The 21,466-nt window shown below is 44.6% G+C and overlaps 1 protein-coding gene across 6 annotated transcripts in view; it reads right to left on the bottom strand.

Moving 5' to 3' along the window:
- The window catches only part of LOC101802220 (centromere-associated protein E), a 57,901-nt gene that overhangs the window by 28,051 nt on the left and 8,384 nt on the right, over positions 1-21,466 (bottom strand). For 4 of the 6 annotated variants that reach the window (XM_072036953.1, XM_072036955.1, XM_072036957.1 and 1 more), the window contains exons 1-8: positions 4,751-5,177; positions 4,573-4,664; positions 3,712-3,801; positions 3,515-3,633; positions 2,073-2,192; positions 1,081-1,162; positions 806-873; positions 650-721 (exon numbers count right to left, since the gene is read on the bottom strand). In XM_072036953.1, the coding sequence (XP_071893054.1) occupies positions 650-721; positions 806-873; positions 1,081-1,162; positions 2,073-2,192; positions 3,515-3,633; positions 3,712-3,801; positions 4,573-4,664; positions 4,751-4,806 (699 nt within the window). In that variant the 5' untranslated portion in view covers positions 4,807-5,177. Of the gene's footprint in view, positions 1-649; positions 722-805; positions 874-1,080; positions 1,163-2,072; positions 2,193-3,514; positions 3,634-3,711; positions 3,802-4,572; positions 4,665-4,750; positions 5,178-21,466 lie in introns of those variants that run through there. The other 2 variants (XM_072036956.1, XM_072036959.1) reach the window with 2 other exon arrangements.

The following is a 21,466-nucleotide window of genomic DNA, read 5'->3' as shown; positions in this document are numbered from 1 at the left end:
ATTTCAGATCCTCTTAATTCTAAATCCGTGCTAAGAATTTCATAAAATATAGCTATGCTTTGGAAAGAAATAGGAAAAAAAACAAACAATTGCTCTCTCGTTACTGGAAGTGATACGCAACTCCACAACATTTCAAAAAAATAATTTCAAAATGCCTAAGGATATCAAATAAGATCATAGGAACTCTATTAAGAGAAATTCTATATAGGAATTCTATTCTATTAATAGAAACTCTATTAATAGCAGCTTTAACGTTTGCTACTTCAGAATTATTTCACTGGGTTTGTCAGTGATCAGGAACACTCAGAGGGTAAGCTATGTTTGACAAAAATGTGGACACACACTGACAATAGTCCCTTACGCTCCTGGGGAGGACATCACACTCCTCAGTCCAGCATGTATTGTCTAGGAACTCTAACCACATCAACATTCCCTCTGCTGGGAGGATAGCCTCCAGATAATGCCCCAGTAGTCTCCGTCTATACAGATGATCAGAAGCATGATTTATGTCCAAGAAGCATCTGATAGAATTTAACAACAAAACATGCTTGCAATGTCGTTCTAAAATAACATTTTTCTCACAGGCAAGCTGCAACAGTAAACTCCCTGCTTAAATGCCTGCTTAACAACTTCTTAGAGTACTTCTTACCAAGTGCGACACCATCACTGCTCCATCACAGTTTGCATTTGCAAGGTCACTTCGTTCTCGGCTTTCAATTATCTAGCAGAAGCAGGCACAATAAGCTTTTGTCACTTCAAATATTTAATAAAACAAAACAACCTTCTCATAGGAAAAGGCTTTTACCATTCTGAAGATGGTGTGAGAACGGCTGCTGTGCTCATTCATTTTTGTTTCCCCATAATGGCGATTTTCTGTCAAAAAAGAGTATTAGAAATACTTCTGTTTCTGAAATACACATGTAGAAATACACCCCAATAAACTGGAGATAAAAGACAAGGACAGCCTTTAAGCTCGCAAGCAGCAATTTCTGAATATTATCTCAAAGACACTCAGGATTCTAGATGTATACAGTTCAATACTTTCCTAAAATATCAGCTGACACGGGTTAAACAACTTACTTTCTCCTTTCCTGATCCATTCCATAACTTCTTCTGGGGAAACAACCACCTCTTCAGTGAGGTCTTCTACAAATGTATTTCTCTTAAGCAAACAAAGCAAAAAAAAGGTAAAAACCAGTATTAAATAACTTACTGAAAATTATAATTCACTTGAATACGTTAAGTTAACATTACCAAGAATTATGACTGTACTTTTAAAGGGAAGTGAGATTAGTTGAATGTATTTTTGCTTTAGTTCGCCTCTTGAAAAAAAGAGGAAAATTTAGACCTATAACAGTACTATAACCTGAAGAGACAAAAACCAGAGCTCCAGCAACCATCCTAAAAATTACATTGGTAAGGGAGATTCCCTCAGAATAGGTCCAGAAAGATATATCTGGAAGCGTTATAAGGCCATAATCATAGAGCTTATACGTCTCCCCTCTTCCCAGATTCTAAAAGCATGGATCAAAATAATTAAAATACAAAAACAGTTTGTCACAAAGCTTGATATCAAGAACATAAGGATAGCATTATTTTATTTTTCCCTACAGATTATTTTACTGCATAGTACTACTCTGATAACTTTTCTGCGATTACAGTAGAAGAAAATTTTGCCCACTTTGTAGATGACATACAGAGCTGCTTTAATAGCATCTTTCTATCTTTTGAAGACTTCTAACGCATTGAGCTAGGGAATCAATACCATGTTTGTAGTTCCACTAGCTAGAAAAATCCCAAGTATTCACTGTTTCAGTTAAATAAAATACACTCTCTTGGAAAACGTCAAGAATTAAGTCTACATTTTATCAACATTTATAAAGATAAGTCAGCAACAGCAAGCCCAGCTTCACTGTTGCTGTTCTATTACATAAAGTGCCTTTCTGCTGTCTTTGAATATAACAAATACAGTTTGATGAGGAAATGTTTTCACCTAGATGCCTCAAAGCTTTTTTTCCCCTCAAGCAGATGAAATTGATGTGTCTTCTTACATTAACATAATATCCACTTACATTAACATCCTCACGAATTCCTAGAGGCTTCTTTTTCCTGGTATCACAAAGCAAATCCGTAATGGTTTCATTGTAGATTTCCATGTAGGAAACTCTTAACAAGAATTCTCTGTCTGGAATCTAATGATCGCAAGAGGAAATAAAAACAATATTAAGCAAATTAGATCAGACTAAACAACGAACACCTTTAATTAAAGTACTCTGAACTCAAAGCTATATGCTTGGATATCCTTCCACAGACTTCTTTCCCCTCGGCACGTGAGCATCTACAAATACAGATGCATTTCCTTCTGTCCCATCTCCTTCCAGCTGCATTAATGGTATATCATGTTTATTAAGTCATAAAAGCAAATTAATTGGTGTACAGAAGCGTGACAATAGGTCAATTCAACTCCCCTTTCCATACTTAATTCTTTTCTCTCTTCTTGGTGTAGCTTGACTTCTCTCTCTTCGACCTGCTTTGCTAGGAAAGGCCACACACTAGACTACAGCACCACAGAAAGTACAGTTACTTTTATTTAAATTCAATTACTTGGCTTTAAATACCTTTGTACACCACCTCTGGGTGGTGCAATGAGTTGCACAGAAGCCTTCCCAACGTAACAGTGAGGACACAATACATATTTGGCTATCTGATGATATGCTATGCGATATCAATCCAGCTGGATCTCATGCATGTCCATACAGATGACAGCCGGACAAGAACCAGACATAGCACAGCCACTTCACCTTCTCAGAAGAACCGACAGCCTTGTACATTCAAAGTCCAGGGTTAACGACAGCTGTCTCTAGTGGACTCAAACTACCCAAAAGCCATAAGGAGCAGCTTTGTCACCTGAAGTCAGTGCCTTACATACTGCTCCTGATATGCTCACATCAATCTGCTAGTCCATTCCCCAGCACAGAGGGCTTCAGTGTCCTATGCTTAGGCAGCCAGTGTCCTATGTCCTGGGTGCAGACCCAGTGAATCCTTTCTAGCAGGCTTATCCCATGTTATACCTAGATTCCCAGACAACTCTCGAACTATTAGCATTGACCGGTCTGGCTTACGATTCTTTTGAAAGCCTGAAGTAAGTTCAATATTCTTCCCACTTAAAAAAAATAGTCATTAATATTGTTAGTATTTTGAAGCTAAGATTTAAAATAGAAAAACAAAGAAGAAAGCTGCACATCACCTTGCCTAAGCTTGTAATTCAAGCGTAATGTATTGGCAAGTTTAAAAGCAACTGTTTTGTTACTGATTTGATTCCAACTATTTCACATTTTTGTACTTTTTAAAACCAATGGCATCTCTGCAAGCTTAGCAAAGTGAGTGCAACATATCCTCCAATATAAACTGTTTATTTTCCTCACAAACTCCTTAATGCTAAAATTAGTTTTCCTTTAACATTCAAAAGTATTGCTAGTCCTTTCAGTCACCTCCATTTCATGGAGTTACTCACCTCACAAATAAGTTTGAAGACATGTTGGACTGCCTTAGGAATAACGCCTACACAATCTTCATTCCCCATCATGGTGTACGTCTTCCCTGAGGAGGTCTGTCCATAAGCAAAGATTGTGCCTAGGAAGATGATTAAGTCTTACCGACTATTTCCAAACTGCATTACAAATAGGATTAAAACACAGTTGTACAACCTACCGTTGTATCCTTGCACGGCTGATTGTATAATTGGAACAGCTACACCTTCGTACAATTGCTGTGTGTTGTCACTTGAGTGAAAGACACGATCTTAAAAAAAAAAAAAAAAAAGAAAAGAAAGCACATAAGAACATTGCACTGCAAATCAAAATCAAGCCGTCATCTGATTCAGCAATGCTGACTTCAAGTATTGTATCATGGACAGAGTCTTTACAGGATGATTCAAACATAAAACACAGTTGTGTCACTACTGTGCCAGCCTTCAGGAACAAAAGATTAAACCCTACACCAAAAGTGATGATGCAAAGACAACAGAGCCTCAAAGAAACTAAGAATGACAGATGCAGTCGTCCCATTGAACCCTAAAAACGGTTAAGGCTGATCTATGTATCAGGACTGTAAGCCTGACAAGACAGGCTACTTGTTAATGCTGTAGCTTGGGCCACGTTCACCTGTATGCTGTGGTAAATCGTGTCTGGAGGCAGTACGGTGGAGCAGCAGGAAGATGCTGAAAGCAAAAGGATCTCACGTGCACGTCATCCCAATGCTCTGGGCTCAGCGCAGCCACTTGTCACTGAAATGGGAGCACTACAGAGGGCATCTGCCACCTCGCTTCCAGATCAACAGAGCCCAGCTCAAAAACACCCCGCAGTGCAGCCCAGCACAGGAACAGGCGCCGGGAGCAGGACGTTGGTTCCCCAAGGAGAATTCCTGGTCAGCACTGCCACACAAACACCACACCTGAGGCATGACGAGCCCGGGCACAACAACACGAGCCACGGGCAGCAGTGCCAGGACGCATTGCAGCCGCACATCCCGCAGGCCCGCGGCAGCCCCAGCTGCTCCTTCCCACACACTCACCGTAGCTGAAGGCTCGGGCACCGCTCACTTCTGAGACCGTGTTCCCCTCGCTCCTCCAGTGAGGCGCCGCCTCGTCCCCCAGAGCGCTCTCCCTACGAGACAAAGCCCCCCGCTAAGCTCACCAGCTCCACCCGCACCCGCACCCCCACGCCGCCCAGCCCCTCGCCCTCGCCCTCACCTGGCGAGGAGCGGCCGCAGCCGCACGCAGACGGTAACGGCCCCTTCGTCAGCCATCCCCGCGGCGCCTCAGCGGCCGAGCGCTCCCCGACCGCCGCCGGAGTTTGAACTGGGCCCGGGGCCGCTGCCGATTGGCCCGCGCCGCTCGCTGACGGGAAAGGATGGCGCCCGTGGGGGCGGGGACGCGGGAGGCGGCTGAGGGGAGGCGCGGAATGGCCGCCCGCGAGGCGTGAGCCCGCTCGCTGAGGCGTTAACGCGGTGCGAATAGGTTTTGAGGCGCCGGTTAGAGAAGCGTTTGAGGAATCGGAGCCTTTCCGCCTGGAAAGGGCTCGCGGTGCTGCTCTCCTGTGGAAGCTAGGGGGCTTCGTGGCACTGCAGGGAGAGGCAGCTCCAAGGAGCCCACAGAACCCCCCAAAATAAGCATCTTCCACTTACATTTAAGATGAGCTTGTTTACGCTCTATTTATTAAAACACTATTAATCTTGTTATAAATGAGGTCTCAATCTGAATTTTGTAATCTTTATCAAGCAAATATTTCTAAAAGGTATAAAAGGAAGTAAACAGCGCTGGGTGAGCGGGGAGTCTACACCAACACGCACACACAAACATCAAACATTACAAATATACAGAACGTGGCTTTACATACTAAACCTGAGTATGCCTATACATACGTACAATCAGAAAAGGTAACAAATAATCCTCCAAGTTCCATGACTTAGTAAACTCGAGTACACCTATCCATATTCACGACCAGAAAAGGTAACAAACAATCCTCCAAGTTCCACAACTGAACAGTCTCCATTTTCCTCTCCTTTTCTTGATTACATACAAATCTCCATTTTCCCATTCCTTGTGAACAATATGTCTCGCTTTAAGTTGTCAAGCAACTCGGTCTTCAGGCCTTATGTATCCCGTTCTTCCCGGATTGAAGAAAAGCCTATCCATCTCCTTTTCAACGCCAATAGGCCTGGGCCAAAAGGCACGTTCAGGTCACCAGGAGGCGGAACAGCAAAGGCCTTCGATGGCTGTAGCAGCAGAGGGGCCGATGGTGTAGCAGAAGGATCAGTGAAGGAGCCCGCAGCTCCCTCACTGTCTGGCAAACCACACGTGTCTGACTGTGGTCCCACACGGCTCTTTAAGGCCTCAGAGACTGCTCGCCAGGTGCCGAGCAATCCCACTGCAACCTTGCCATTTTTAGTTGCGGAGTCCCACACCTTGACCTCAGTTTGGTCCCATATTTCAGGCTCATAAACTGTCCAATTGTTAATGAGGAGAATAAGCTGTAAGGTTACCAGGACAGTCTCTGTTCCTAAGGACGTATGATTCCCCATAATGCGCAACTGCTGACCAGTGAGGGGCAGCTGTGTGCACGGCTCCGCTTCTCTCAGCTCGAGCATCTCTCCAGCCCCAGTGCACCAATTTCCAGTGACTTTCTGTACGAGCTTCTCTGAGCAGTTTGCTGAGTTTGGCCGAACCGATCTTCATGAGGCGATCAATGTGCCTGTTCCCGTCCTGGTCTCCATTCTGCCAGCCTGTTCCTCTTCACTTCTTTTTCCTGCTTCTTTATTGATGACATAACTTCATTGTGTTGCCTTTTTTATCTGGAGGGCAGTTTCCCCTCTTATACCCTTCACCCCACAGCAGTTCTTTTCAAAACAACTTTTCATCTGTCAAACAACTTTGAATGTAACAACAGCAAACACCCAGAAAGTTCCATGCCTCAATGGCTGGAGAACAAGAGAACCTGGAGACTGCATGGAATCTCCTGAATCACCCTTCTTTCTTCCCACTAAACTCTTTTATATTCCTGATGGCCTCCTCCTTAAGAGTCAAATGTTATCTCAGTCACGGGGCTTTCCAACCCCCATGGCCACATTCCCAAATCTCCCCATTCTTTATTAATATCAACCATTTTCTCGACACGAATTACCACGCCATATATAAATATTTAATCTTTTTAAGTATTCGTGTTTCCTATCTTGTAATCATGTCTTCCTCTTCATCACCTACTCATTCTTCCTCGTCTTCCTCTTCTTAGCTCTGGCTTTCTCCTTTTTAGCCTTGAAAGCCAGCTCCTCTTCCACTGTCGGGTCCGCAGCCTCAGTGATCTCCGGCCCGTCGGGGTATTCTTTTTGCACTGGCTCAGGCAGTGCAGGTGTATGGCTTTCTGGGCTGTATTTGTGACCCCAGCCAAAGTAGATACTATTAAATTTCCTGAGGGGAAAAAAAAAACTGTGAAAAGTTCACACCATCTGCCTGCAACAAAATAGCGATCAGTGCAGATCCTCTCAGGGCTCCTTCCTCTGCTGTGCAAATAGAGTGCAAGCTCCCTGTAAGAGGTGTTTAAAGGAACACATCTCTTTCTAGCTGTTGGGTTCACTGCATCCAGCTCTGGGGCCCCCAGCACAAGAAGGATGTGGAGCTGTTCGTGTAGGTCCAGAGGAGGGCCATGAAAACCATCAGAGGGCTGGAGCAGCTCTCCTGTGAAGACAGGCTGAGAGAGCTGGGGATGTTCAGCCTGGGGAAGAGAAGGCTCCAAGGAAACCTCAAGTTGAAAGTTTTCTGTCCAATTTGCTGATAAATCCAGGCACTTTCTGGAAGAATTGTGCTCCTGACAAAGGAGTACTGAACAGTCATTTAAACATTTTGGACTGCGTATCCTTGTATCCAACTGCAGTAAATCATATACTGCCTGTGGGTATCTCAAGGCAGTGTTACGTGGCCTCATCTGAGGGGCATATGGAGCCCAAAACATCAGATGGCAATTGAAATGTAGTTCAATAGGATCAGAAAGATATTTGTAGCTTTTGAGAGTCAACTTTGTGGTGGAAAGAGTTTTTTTTTTTATTGTTTCTATAGAAATGGCCTGTAAAATACCAACTGCCCAGACTCACTAGCCGGCACCTTGCTAAACATGCTTTTCAGCCAGTGTCCGAATGATAATGCTCTACCTACCATTTGTGAACATGGAAACTTGCCTGCTCTGTGATGCACGCGTCAGATCTTTTTCCACTACTCTTCAGTTTGGTGTAGCCTGTTTAAAGCACTGGTCCTGAAACATCCCACTGGATGGTTTGGGGTTAGGGATGTGAAATTCATGACTCTGAATTCATCTTGTGTTCACTAATTGTACTAACAAAGATTCTCACACCTCATTATTATATGTTATACCTAAATTCCCCGCACATAATTGCAAAAAAAATAAATAAAATTCAAGAAAAAGACCTTAAAGCAAGTATTTTAGGGAGGAAGAAAAGCAATGAGTTCTATATAAAAATAAGTTCTATATAAAAATCATGAAGTAGTTTTTCAAGATTTATTGGATTCTGCATTTATGTATGCTCAAGTTTGGAAATGATAAAATAATCTGATCTGTTTGATGTTGCTTATGAAACAAACTCTTCAAATAAGAGTTACAGAGCTAAGATTATTGCAACTAACAGTTGGAGGAATAGCCATCCAACTATTAAGGTGGCCTTTTGGACTCAAGAGGTGTTGATACAGTCAGAGGCTTTCTGTACCCAGATTCATAAAGTTATTAAGGTACTGGAAACTGTGGAGGACAGATTTTTAAAAAACACTTATCTACATATGGGAACATATATATATAAATACATAATTGTGATTCTTTTACACATACTAATGCAAACACAGGAATAAGTGATCAGACCTTTACTATAGAAAACCATATAGACAAATAACACATGGCTCTGCATTGAAGAACTCACATTAGGTACCGTTCCTGCATTTATTTTATGTACAGTCATAACTTTGAGAAAATACACAGTCCACTAACTAAATTATGATCCCCAAATGTGTTTCTGTAATTAAACCCAAATTATTTGATGACAGACAAGTAGATGTATCACTCAGACGGGGAACAAAAATATCTGAATCATGTCTGAACTAAAACATGTTAATAAAAACCCCTTTAAAACACTCTCATGATTATTTCCCCAAGGGACTACAAAGTGCTTATGCACCCAGCATTCGATTTCAAAGGGTTGTAGTAGCTAGCACTTTTCCAAACGCAATCACAGAATTCTCTAGCATCACAGAAGTCAATTATCCAAAATATCGCTAATTGTGACTCTTAGTTATGCTACTGCTCATCAAGAACAGTTCTACTACTTCCTATCTCACTGTCTGCACACAAGCAGTGTAGGAACAAAGAAGCCCTATTACCTCAATGAGTACTAACGGAGAATCAGAGCACCCACAACTATTCACCAAATACAAGGTCTGCTTTTCATGCCATACTTCATGGATTTGCCTGCTGACACTTCATTGACACCAAACAAGTCTCTCCACCACTGCAACCAGTACGCTCCGCAACTGATGCTCTGATGTCAATGCCTGTCGAGTCTCTTTGTGAAGAAAGAGACTTTCCAGAGGCAACCCTTTCGTACAGCACTTTCTGCGTGTATTCTCTGAGCTGTCCACCCACATGAGAACGACATCTCTGTCAAGATGACTACAACACAATAATTAACAACTTCTTGCCAGGAAGTATGGAAGTGTTTGCTGGGTTATCTCCCTTGAGTAAATGAACAACCTAAACAGAAGTATTCTTCTTTTCCATAGAGATTTCCATTACAAAATGCCATCCTTAGCAATGACATTGTGTCAACGTAAAGAGTCTCTACAGCTGTAGGACTTCAGTGACTTCAACAACAAGCTTCATCAATGAGACTATCTATTGCTCTACTTACAAGCAAAGTTGTGTAATTACTAATTTGTAGAGTAAGAAGACCTTTCAGGAAGACCATTTTAACACTAACATATGTTCACATCACATAAACTATGGTCAGTCTGTCTTCATCATTTTTAAATGCATACCTGCTTTAGTACTTGTCGTGGGGAACTGGATTAGTGGACTAGCTCTGTACGTGATGATGCTTCAGAGACAAATCGTGAAATTCCAAAGCAGGCAATTACCCAGTAACTCCACGTTATGGTTACCTCCAAGTATGGTGAAAAAATATTAAATTCGCATCTACAAGTTGGTTTATACCATCAAGCAGGAGCCTTTGAATTTAAGTTAATTCATTAGTTCTTCTACCAACTTTTCATCACAAAGCCCCTACTACGCACCTTCTCCACCTTCCCAAAATGCTATTCCACCTCTCTTCCAAGTAAAGACAATCAGTTGTGCAAATCACATTTCTGTATAATTTTAACCTAGCTCATTCAAAAATCCCTTATTTTTCCACCCAGTTAACACAAAACAGAACTACTAGGTTAGGTATTAGAAAGAAATCCTTTGCTCTGAGGGTGGTGAGGCACTGGAACAAATCGCCCAGAGAAGCCGTGGATGCCCCATCCCTGGAAGTGGTTGAAGGCCAGATTCGATGGGTCTTTGGGCACCACGGTCTGGTGGAAGCTGTGCCTGCTCATGGCAGGGGGCTTGGAACAGGATGGTCTCTTTAAGTCCTTTCCAACATCTGGCGAGTCCAGGGTTTTAACACCCAACCTTAAACACACAAGGTCAGCTGTCCCTCAGGACAGAGACTTTGCAGTCTTTCTGGACACCGGTTCTGTCTGAGCACCCCTGTGCAGACAATCTGTTCCTTTTTGCTGCCTGGGCTGTCTCCACCTGCAAGCGTGGGCCTGGTGCTGCTCACCTTTCTGCCACAGAGCCCCTCAGAGAGGACGCAGGCTTCATCTTCTCTACTCCCTCCCTGCAGGCAGCTGTCAGGTCCACCCCTGAGCCTTCTCTCCTTCGTGCTGACCCAAGGAGATCCCTCAGCCTGCCCTTGTATGCCGTGTGCCCCGGCCCCTCACTGCCTCGTGTGCCCTGGGCTGTGCCCGCTCCACACCCATCAGGATCTTTCCTGTCTAGGGGAGACCAGAAGGGGATCCCGGAGTTCAGGCGTAGCCACAAAAATGACACCAAATCCGAGAGGAAAGTGGTTGCTTACTGGTTGTTGTTTATTGTTGTTGTTGCAACGCATTTATGTATTTATTATGATTATTCTATCAGTCTGTTGCCCCGTCCTGGGAAGAGCTGGTACCCAAGCACCTTGAAGGGACTTCACGCTGCACTCCCGCGCTTCTTCCTGGCAGGCCTGAAGACTTCTGCTTCTGCAGAGGAACAGCTGTCTGCGTGCCCGTTTCCAGGGCTCTGCTGCTGCTCTCTGTGCACCGCCATGCAGGGCCAGGCTTCGTCTTCAAGCACCTCTTGGCAGCCTTCTGGAGACACCCCACGCCCAGCGTGGCCTTTGCAGGGCTTCTCCTGTCGCCCGCTGCAGCAGCCCAGAGGAAGCCGAGTGCGCTCTTGCCCAGTGCTTGGGGCTCCGTGCACAAGAGATGACACTTCTGCAGGAAAGGTGGGGAAGGGGAAGGGGAATTGGAGGGGCAAGAGGAAAGGCGGGGGAGGGAAGGGGGGAGAGGCCATGTGCAGGCAATCCGGCATGATGGTAACGGGATGGCCTCTCCCCCCTACACGTGGCGGCGGAGGCAGTGCCGGGAGTACGGAGCGGTCCGGGCGGTTCTGCGATGACGATGACGCTGTCTCGCTGGTGGGAGCCCTGGCACGATGGTGTTGTGCCACACCAGATGGGATGGAGGTGGATCCACCTCCATCGGCTCTTCCTCCTCCACGGGTGGATCCACCTCCATGGGCTCCACACCATCCGCCGCGGCCGCTCCGTCTCCACTGGCGCTCCTCCGCCTCCACTTCTTCGCAGGCTCCATAGCCCAAGGCGCTTTGGTCCCACGCAGGGGTGGGCAGCTGTCGCCCCAGGTTCTCTTAATCCCAGCCATGTCTGGTGGTCGCTAGAGATCCTGGGGGATCAGCGAGGGGGGGGCCAGGCGCAGGGGCTTTTATAGGCCCCAGGACAACGCCGGGGGGCAGATGCCACTGTGATATCAGGAGGCCTCTGTGATGGCCGCAGTGATGGCGCCACGCCCCAGGCCCGACATGGCCGTGTTGGGAGGGGGCTTCTGAAAGAGGCCTGAAAGAGGCCCTGGGGTGGAAGGAGGAGGATGCTGAAGGGCTCTGGGGCCCCCCTTTCCTGAGGGTGTCTCTCCCGGGCCATTTTGCTTGCCAGAGAGACAGGCTGCCCCTTGGGCACTGGGACTGCCCTCTGCCTCCGCTCCTGCACCCTGAGTAGGATCCTTTTTCAGAGTAGCCTCATGCTTCAGACACACCAACTCTTCCCTTTGACACGTTTCATAGCTCCCTGTTTACTGATTGTAATACAAAGAATCCATCCTCGTGCAGTGCAGTCACTGTAGCACTTGCTTTGGGCAGTAGCGAGGACCCCAGCGCCCGGGCTTCACTCCAGGTCTGAGATGCTCCTGATTTCCAGGGAGCTTTGCCTCTTCTCATGCCTTCTCCCGGGCCACAATCCACAAGCGAGTGAATCCAGTCCACGCGTTTCTGGGAAGGCAGTTCAGCACACTTCTGTGTTTATCCAAACCTTGCTAAGGCTGACAGGCTTATTTTCTTAAATATCTCAGTACGAGTGCCCGTGGCTAAGAGCCCACACATCGATTAGCAGCACGCCAGCCACAATTAAGCTGAGGAAAACATCGCGTGTACAGAGCAGGGAAGTTCAGGGCACTCAGCCTAGCACAGGGAGTGAAGTTGGGAACTGGGCTCTACAGATTTGAAAGAAATGTACGGTGTGGGAAATGGCAGCTGGCTAAAGATCTGTTGACAGAGGGCTGGAAAGTCACGGAGAGACCATTCTCACACACCTTGCAAGCTCAAGCATAAGAAAAACAGTAATGTTATTTAAGTAGTAGCAATGTCTTCATCTTGAGGTAGAAAAACCACGCCAAAATACACCAAGGAGGAAGAAAAACAATATTTTGTGTAAAATTGTTCTACACAAAAGCATCAAAAGTGTAGTATCTTGATAACACAGCAAAGTTTACCACCTGGAAAATAGTCACACTAGTTTTCCCAAGAATATTCTTGAAAGCTTTATGAATTGTGCATCTACAAATAAGGAGTGGCAGGAAGGAAAACAAAGCAGAAAGGTTGTGCAGGACTAGCAAGGTGAACTTATATACGTATGCCACGAAATAAAGTTTTACCAAGTATGGCTCATGGAACCTCATTAATTTATTTCAAAACTTTATCAAACTTCTGAGCTTTTTAGTTGAGAACAGAAATCTGTCCTGAATGTTTCAGAGAGCTCCTTGTTCTGTTCAGCTTGGATTTCTGCTCCCAGTAACTACTCCATCCAAAAATCTCAGTAACTTCAAGGTTGTCCAGAAATGTTAAATTCTGAAGCTACCTCTCCCTCTTCCAGGCTGAGAGACAAGAGCTGTGGCAACTGGTTACATGTTAGGACCTTGCTGCACTGAGAATTAGCACCTTGTAACTTCCCATCAAATACCTTACCCCCAGGAAAACCAAATCACACGGTTGACTCCAACTTTGCCTGCGTGCATACAGAAACATAATTCTGGCAGTTCTAACTAAGCTAGTGAGAAAGATTGGGGGGGGAGGGGGAATGAAATATTTCAGTGTTGACATTGCCAATTAATCACTGACAAAGGTCTACGTAAAGCTTCTGCATTGGTTTGCCTATGGACAGATACAGACGAATACACAAAGTATCCAGCTATATAGCAACCAGCTGGTACACCACAATCACTACTAATTTGTTTACACACCGTCGCCAGCCTACACAGTGGAACAATCGGTGCCAAGTTCCAACTGAGTACCTGGCATCATCTGATCGCGTGTTGATCAAACCTGGGAAGGGAAGGGAAGCGCCTAACTGCCACTTTTCAAACATTTCGGTTTCTTTGCATATTTTCAAAGCCAAGATGTATTAGGTGGTCACTCAAACATGGAAATGAAATATGAAAAAACCTGCACGGAGTAGGTGTACTCTGCTGCGGCATTCCAAGAGCTGAGCAGCTGGCTCTGGCTTAGGAGACATCTTGCTGAGGAACAAGTTTTGGTTTTAGTTCAAACTCTGATGATAGGTCAAGCAATTTCCATGTTTGACACAAAGCAAAACTCGGTCTGAGAATCTTCAGTCAAATTTTTCTGTATTAACTTTATGTTCATGCTCCAAAGCATAATTCAGTCTGAAGCTGACAGTACTTACCTGGCGTACCTTTAATGTGTTGAGGGGAGCAGAGAAAGACAAATCAGTACATTGATTTTTCAAAACAAACAAACAAAAGTGCTAGGTACCTGCCTGCTCCTAATAACCTAGTTTTACGGGGCCATTTCAGCCGCAGGAAAAGAGTGCTCTGCTCTCCTACCTCTCCGTATCCCAGGGAACTCCACAGAAAGTAACGTGCATCAACAGATTACCAACTCTTCACCAATCTGGATAAAAGCTTACAACACTTTTACCATATCCTAGCACAAACTCTGCAGAGATCTCCTCTTTCTACAGCCAATAAACCGCAAGAAAACAACGCCCTTCCTGGGACCCGGGCATCAGGAGCAGCCTTCTGGAGGAACAGAGAAAAGGGAGTAAGTTAGGGTCAGCCACCGAGGACAACTGGAAGCAGCTGAGCCCGTCTAACACAGCTGCTGTCATCCCCTACTTTGCTGTCGGTAGCAGACAACTACATTTTTTTAAGAACCAGACCTAGGGGTGATGGCAAAGTGCTGCCATACGAATGAGATTATGGCAAGAGCTGTCCATAGCTCTGTTCTTACAGGCTGAGCCCAAAGTTCTCGAGACCACTCCTCACAGGCTCTTCTGTATTATGCTTTTCAGCTCACCTCTTGTTATTTTAAAGACTCCTCCTAGTTACAAGCTCCGCTTGGAGTTCTGATTCAGAGACCTATGCTTAACGCCCTCACTGCACACGAATTTGCCATCAACATAGATGAGAGAGCAGTCAGGTATGTGATCACCAGCATTACCTGTCTCTTGCAATGCCGATGTGTTTCTAAATGACCTGACACTGCCAACACCGCTTGGGAACACCTTACGCCTTGTCTGGAGTCCAAAACCCCACAGCTCTGTGGAAGCACCAAGTGAAGGAATGCCTGGTTTTACTCAGCTGTCAGTTTAAGTGGGAACAGTGCAAAACACCAGCAAATTAAAAAGGCTTTACAGTCCACAGACAAAGACAACCTGTCAGGTTTGCATGTGTTCTTTTGATAAATTGCATGTGAAAAATTGCAGATTTGATTAAGCGCAAGAACTTCACAAGGTGACGCGGCAAATACAGGTAGCCTGAAAGCTGACAGAAGATAAAAGCACTTTATTTCCTGCTCCTGAGAAAAACTCATTTTGGATCATCCTTACATCTCAGTAACTTCTATTTTATTCTGTGCCTGGAAGCTAACAAAGACCCTTAGGTCTCTCCAGGAGACTCATCCTAGAAAACAAGACATTCCTTCTCAGAGTGTTTTTAAGCTAATAAATAATTAAAAACTGGACGACAATCACATTATGCATCCAGAATTTTACACTTTTGCCTAAGACCCAGCCAAAAACAGATCCCAATTTGCTAGTGATCAGGCAAACGGGGATAACTTCTCCTCCTCCCCCTCCCCAGGATGCTGTATGGCTAATTTCTGTCTGCCTTCAGTTCCCCAATTAAGTGGCTGGTCTCTGCTAAGTACACTGCAAACACACATTGTATGCAACTCCACAGCAGAGAAGTGACCTGCCTTTCCTGCTCAGCACAAAACAGTGAATGGATAATAAGTACATTTTTTCCCTAGGGCATTTCCATGTGAACATTAAAAAAACAACACTGAAATAATTATTAGAAATGGAGCAAGTTCTCAGTAACATAGGGAATAGGGGAACCTATCTAGATAGGTAGACTAGCAACAAAGTATTGCTAAAAATTTTACTTCTCTTATCCTTTTTTGATGAATACCCACTTTCTGCAAAGAGGCTGACTGATTTATTTGCAGAAGGGAAGGAAGGAGAGCGTTAAACCCGTGCAAACAAAATGAGGAGAAGTCGCTGGCCAGTGACCCTGTTGGCCCAGTGTTGTTTAATGAGCACTCTGGTGACACGCTCCAAAAGGGGATTCATCGGGGGACACGATGCCTTCATTGCAGCCCGCTGCTCCAGTGGTGGTGGTGTTATGTTAAATTTAAGGCAGCGAGGGGCTGTCTGCCTGATCTCTCACTGACATTTCTACCTGCTCTCTGGGCAGCTCTACTTAGAGGCAGCCAGTTGCAATGTAAAACCTGCACACATGCAGCTTTTAAAATAGGACAGTTCAGTGGAAGGGACCTTCAGTGATCATCGGGTCCGCTTCAGGGCTAACCAAAAGCCAAAACAGATTAACGAGGGCATCGCCCAAATGCCTCTGGAGCACGGATAGGTTTGGGGCATCAGCCACCTTGCTGGGCAGCCTGTTGCACTGTTTGACCACTCTCCCAGTAAATAAATTGTTCCTCACGTCTAGGCTGAGCCTCCCGGGCCACCCCCATGCCCCCAGTGGCTGGTTCCCTTGGAGCAGAGCCTGGCATCTCCCAGTCCACGTCCCCTCCCCTGCAAGTCTCAAGGTAAATGGTAGCAGGACCAGAGCGTTGTATTAGTTAAGGCCAGAACATCTAGCACCTCGCAACTCACAACCCCAGCTTTCCTAAACATTGTTCCCCAGCCAAAAACAGAAATACACCTAGGTCTTGCAGCTGCAGAGCCGTCATTAAAAGCCTTGAAGAGTTATCCACCTGCCACTCCTGGGAACCTTTGGTCTCTTTCCAGGCACTACCATTCCTTTGCCTTCACATTTTTAAGCTACTACCTAGCAAGGAATATCCACTGCTCTTCTGTGCTATGTGAGGTTATGTGCTGCAATGCCCCCATGAAAACTCTCTCTCTCGTTTGGAGAAAGCAGCCAGGAGGGAGGGAGAACCTCATGATTTGTCTCACTACAAAGCAACCAAGATCTGCCACCACTAAACACCCGCTCAGGTAGTTTAGGGTGACTTGGAGCCGTGAAAAAATCCCTTACGACAACCATTTCCATGAACAAAGAAGGAAACAACACAATGGGTGTGGAAAGTATCCCCACCACAGAAAAACGTGCATAAATTGGGCAGAAACAGCCCACGTTCTTACACCATACTCGGTTTTGTAAAGCTCTGTGAAAAGCATTTTGACTTTGATGAAGGATGAATATTTCAGAATTACTTGTCTGACTTACCAAATCCACTCAGAGGCTCTGTTCTTATTTCTAATTTTACCTAACAAGCTTTCTAATTTTCTCATGACATCTTCCACATGAGAGTAGCTGACGTGTTTGCTTTAGGAAACAAACGTGAAATATCTGCCTACAAACTGATCTTTCAACACCAACAAAATGCATCTCTTTGTCCCTTCTCCTCTCCTGACATCAGCTCCGGTGCATAATTAGGGCTCTGCATCATGCGGAGAGATAATAACCAACGTGGGTAAGAGTAGGAAATGATTGGATCATTCAAACTCTAAGCTCAAACCAATTGTGTTCTAGGGCAGATGTTACCTAACCAGAGGACAGTAGTGGCCAAAAGAAAGACAGACTAGGATGGCATCGTGAAATAAATTTTCATGTCATAACTGCACAAATAAACACCAGCTGGTGACCCACACCTCTAATTTCTATGGAAGAAACCTATTTTCTTTCTAAATGCTCTTCCCAGAGAGAGAAGCACTCCTGTCTCTTTTAAGGCTGAACTACTGCTTTTATGTTCTTGGACAGTAGTCAATATTTGTACAGACAGACCTAGGATCCTTAATATTGGATTAAGGAATTAACTGCAGTGGGATTTGCAGCCTTTTCCATTTTCTCCCTCCTATCACACCAGTATTTACCAAGTTCATGCGTGCTGGAGGCAAGCTCAATTTCCATCTCTGCTCGGGGGAGTGATTAAATCTAGCTGATGCTGAGAAGAAGAAATGCAGTGCAATGACTATATCAAGACTTGGCTGCCAAGCCTGGGAGGAAGGATTAGTACCAGAAGCAGAGCTACCAAAAGAAAACACCTGCAAAGAAAGGTTCGCTATAGGGAAGAAAAAAAAAAGAAAACACGTAAATTTAATTTTTCTAAACAGCAAAGTTCTATGCTTATAGCGACTTGACTTAAGTGCATTAAACTCAACTTCAATACCAAAAAGTAGTCTAGTAGTGCAATTTTAGATTCGTTAGAATAATCCCTAACTTTGAGGGAGTTTGGACCACAATTTAGGATTTCCATTTTGCAGCTAGTATGGATCTTTTATCAGACCTGAAAAGAAATCCTAAATTTGAGGTTTACTGAAGTTTGGAGTTGATTCAAATTTTGCAGCATTGGCTTATTTCTAGCAATGAAATACGAAATGGTTTCCTCTGTTAGAGGGACCTATTAGTAGCTCGTTCCTCTGCCAAAACGGAGCTGCCTTTCCTATAACCTGAAACCTTCCCACCGACTGAAGAACAGTCACCTCGCCACTCAAGGAGATGAATGAACACCTCCAAATTATCCGCTGCATAGAAAGGACAACTGCTACTCATAGAGCAGACTGAACACCTTATTTTGGAGCTACACATTAGTCCAACATTGTTTTTTTCTGGAGCATAACTAGGTTCAACTGGCAGCACTGACTTTTCAAGGCTGGGAAATAAATGTGTCAACCCAGCAGAATCACATTCCAGAATTTCCTACGCTTTTGCCATTTAGAAGGAGCACGCTGCCACCTCAAAGGCAGTAGTGCCATCCTTCTTCTCAGAATGGAGATTGAAACGTGGCTTCCAAGACTGAGACAGGCATATGATAAGACAAGACTTTAAAACCCCTGCTTTTTCCTTCAGGAGGAAAGCACGAGGGTGTTTGGAAATGGGTTGGTTTTGAAAGAAAGAAGCAGGTCTTCCAGAAGCGAGGGCTGCTACCTTGAGCAAACCTGGGGAATAACACAGGCACCAAATTATTTCAACCCTTTTCTTACTAGGGCCATTCTGAAAGCACTTCCAGTTGGAATTAGGGGAAAACACAGCAATGGATTAAGCTGCCTTCTAATGAAGCTGAATTACTCATCACAACTATGTCAGATCCAGTCATATCAATATGAACCAAAAACACATCCATTACAAATTGCACAGGAGCATTTATTTAACAATCAGCTCGGTTTGATAAATCGCCACTCACAGTGTGTGTATGGCTCACTGTCTGCTTTAAGGAATGATTCCGTACACGATTAATTTACCATTAGCTCCGAGCACCCAGAAGCCTTGGAGCTGATATACAGATGCTTTGGCAGGGCCTCCCAAGCGTGCTCTTCACGTGAGCTCCTTTCAAAAGCTGTCAGCAGGGAAAGCTCCTCCATATCACTGCCATCCCACATGCCTTGAACGCTTCATGACCGGGAATCTACCCATTTCTCGTGCCAAATGACTCACATCAAGCTTGGGCTTGTTTTGCCTAAAGATCACGGCCCAAAATCCTAACAACAGCCACCAGTGATTCACATACCCGACAGGAACGGGGATTCAGGGCTTGTAGCAGAAAGCTGTATCTCAGGACACCAAGGGAACCGGCCTGCTTCAGGCAACAGCTCTTCTGCAAGGGCAACCATGGGCTGCTACAGGAAACCAGGGCAGCTCTTGCCTGGTGTCTACACAAGCTTGTCTGCAGAAATTAAATCATTCCACCGGCTTCCAGGAAAAATATACACATATATATCTTTAATTTCAGAAGTTCAGCGTGTCAACCAATGGAAATCTTTGCCTAACACAGAGGGGGTAACAATCTGTAACTCACATTAGACTACAGTGCCTCTCAACAATTAGACTCGAAGATACTTGACACACGTTGACCCATCTAACCCAGAAGTCAATTCTTGCTACCATTGTGACCATGTTCCACTCACCAAATTAAAGTTGGTCCACTTGAAATACTCAGACAAACGACAGAAGAGATGCATTTCAATATAAAATCTCTTCTCCATAGGTTATTAGAATATTTATGCTCTTGCTAAACGACACTAAAACTGTTCCTGCTGCAGTTAATCAGCACGATGCAAGAAATCCCCATATGCTAGAGCAGATGCCAGGCACAACAGCAGCTCTCGGCAGGAGGAGCTCCTGCCCTCTGTAAGACAGACACAGGCTGCTGATGCCATTTGCTCGCATATTGGCGACCAAAGCCAAAGCCAGCACACCTGCCATCACAAGCCGCAATTACCTAATGACAGAAGGGAGAGTTCCTTGCTTTTGCACACTGAGCCATTTAAGAAATAAATATTTCTTGTAGCTCCCAGAGAGCTACACAGTTCCCAGTTGCTCTCTGTCTGAAGTTCAGAAGCACAACTCTGCAGAAATGTAACTGCCTTCTGCTGCAATTCCCCCTGTTGGGAAATACACACGTATAAAATAGGCAGTTCTTTAAAGGCCCCCTCCCCATAACGGGGTTTTTCTCTCCCCACTTTGTTTCTCACCTGTCTCCTAGCAGATGGCATACAGATTACACACCATAAATATGCAGCTCCCGTCATTTGAGGGAATCTTCTCTGCTCTTCCTAGGAGGCTGATTGAACAACTGTCCGCTGATGAGGCTTTTATGGCAGCAACATTGGCAACACATCCCATCAGCTGGTGAGCAAGCGCTCCTACTGATGCGCGTTATTTACAACAAAGCACAGAGCTTACAACATGCGTTTAGCTTTCCATTTGTTTTCAAATTACAGAACTCATTCAAACGTAGATGAATCACTGCACACCTTTAAATCTAGGCCTGGAGTTCATCTGCAGAGCTCCACTACTTTCAGGAGACTCAAATCTTGCATAGCAATAAAGCCAGAGATTTGCTGCCCTCGATACAACTCTTCCACGTAAAGCAAATGGACAGTGCCCAACGTCAGACAAACCCAAAGGCAGTGCAACAAAGTCATGGATGGGCAGCGTGGGCAAACATGCTAATTCACTACACATCCAGACTTAATTCAAACAGCACGTCAATGCTAAAATTCGTGACAAGCAAAACCGTTTCTCACTCAACTAATTCCTCTTAGATTTATTGTTGAGTGTACTAACTGAAAATTGAGCACTTCAGACAAGCTGATCGGTGGTGGTTCAGGTTTATATGATTTATTTACTCTGCATTGGTTGAAGTATTTTTCATTCTCTCCCCCAAAGACGTTAGCAGAAAAATCTTTCAGGAAGGAATTTAAAAGGCCCTTCTTGGAGATGAAAATTAAAAATCTTCATCAGCTCAAGGGTCAGATAAACAGAAACTAATGGACAGTTATTTAACATCATCAGAAGTGTCAGAGGCCTGAAGGAGCAGCGCTTCATTAAGACGCGTGCCCTGAGTCATCTCCCAGACTGGTGAATCAGATCCCAGGTTCCCTTCATCGCCAAATACAGCCACAGAATGATGGGAACAGATCTGTAAGAAATCTGTTAGAAATATAGGAATGACACGGCATCTCCTGCTGTTAATTCAGATCAATTACTCATTAAACATCATTAAAAGAGGCAGGAGGGAGGTTGTTAACTGATGTTTACATTAGGATTTAATAAAATAATGGAGATAAGCAGTTGGAGCTTAAAAGAGTTTGAGACATTGTTTGATCAGAAAAGTTTATACGTCTCAGGTGAAACGCATAAAATAACTAAGAACACTCATGTGTCCCTCTCATTCTTCACTCTCACATACCTGATGGTTTAATAGATTTCAGTACCTGAATAATACAAGCCAGGCATGATGGACCCTTTATTATTTATTACAACAGAGAATTATGTTCTCCTGTCATTGAGCAATGGCTGCTCCTAAACCCAATTACCTCCCTTTACTGCCTGTTT

This window comes from Anas platyrhynchos, chromosome 4 (genome assembly GCF_047663525.1).
Source record: "Anas platyrhynchos isolate ZD024472 breed Pekin duck chromosome 4, IASCAAS_PekinDuck_T2T, whole genome shotgun sequence".
NCBI classification, from domain to species: Eukaryota; Metazoa; Chordata; class Aves; order Anseriformes; family Anatidae; genus Anas; species Anas platyrhynchos.
Note: the sequence above shows the minus strand (reverse complement) of the source record. Positions and strands in the feature narration are given on the sequence as shown.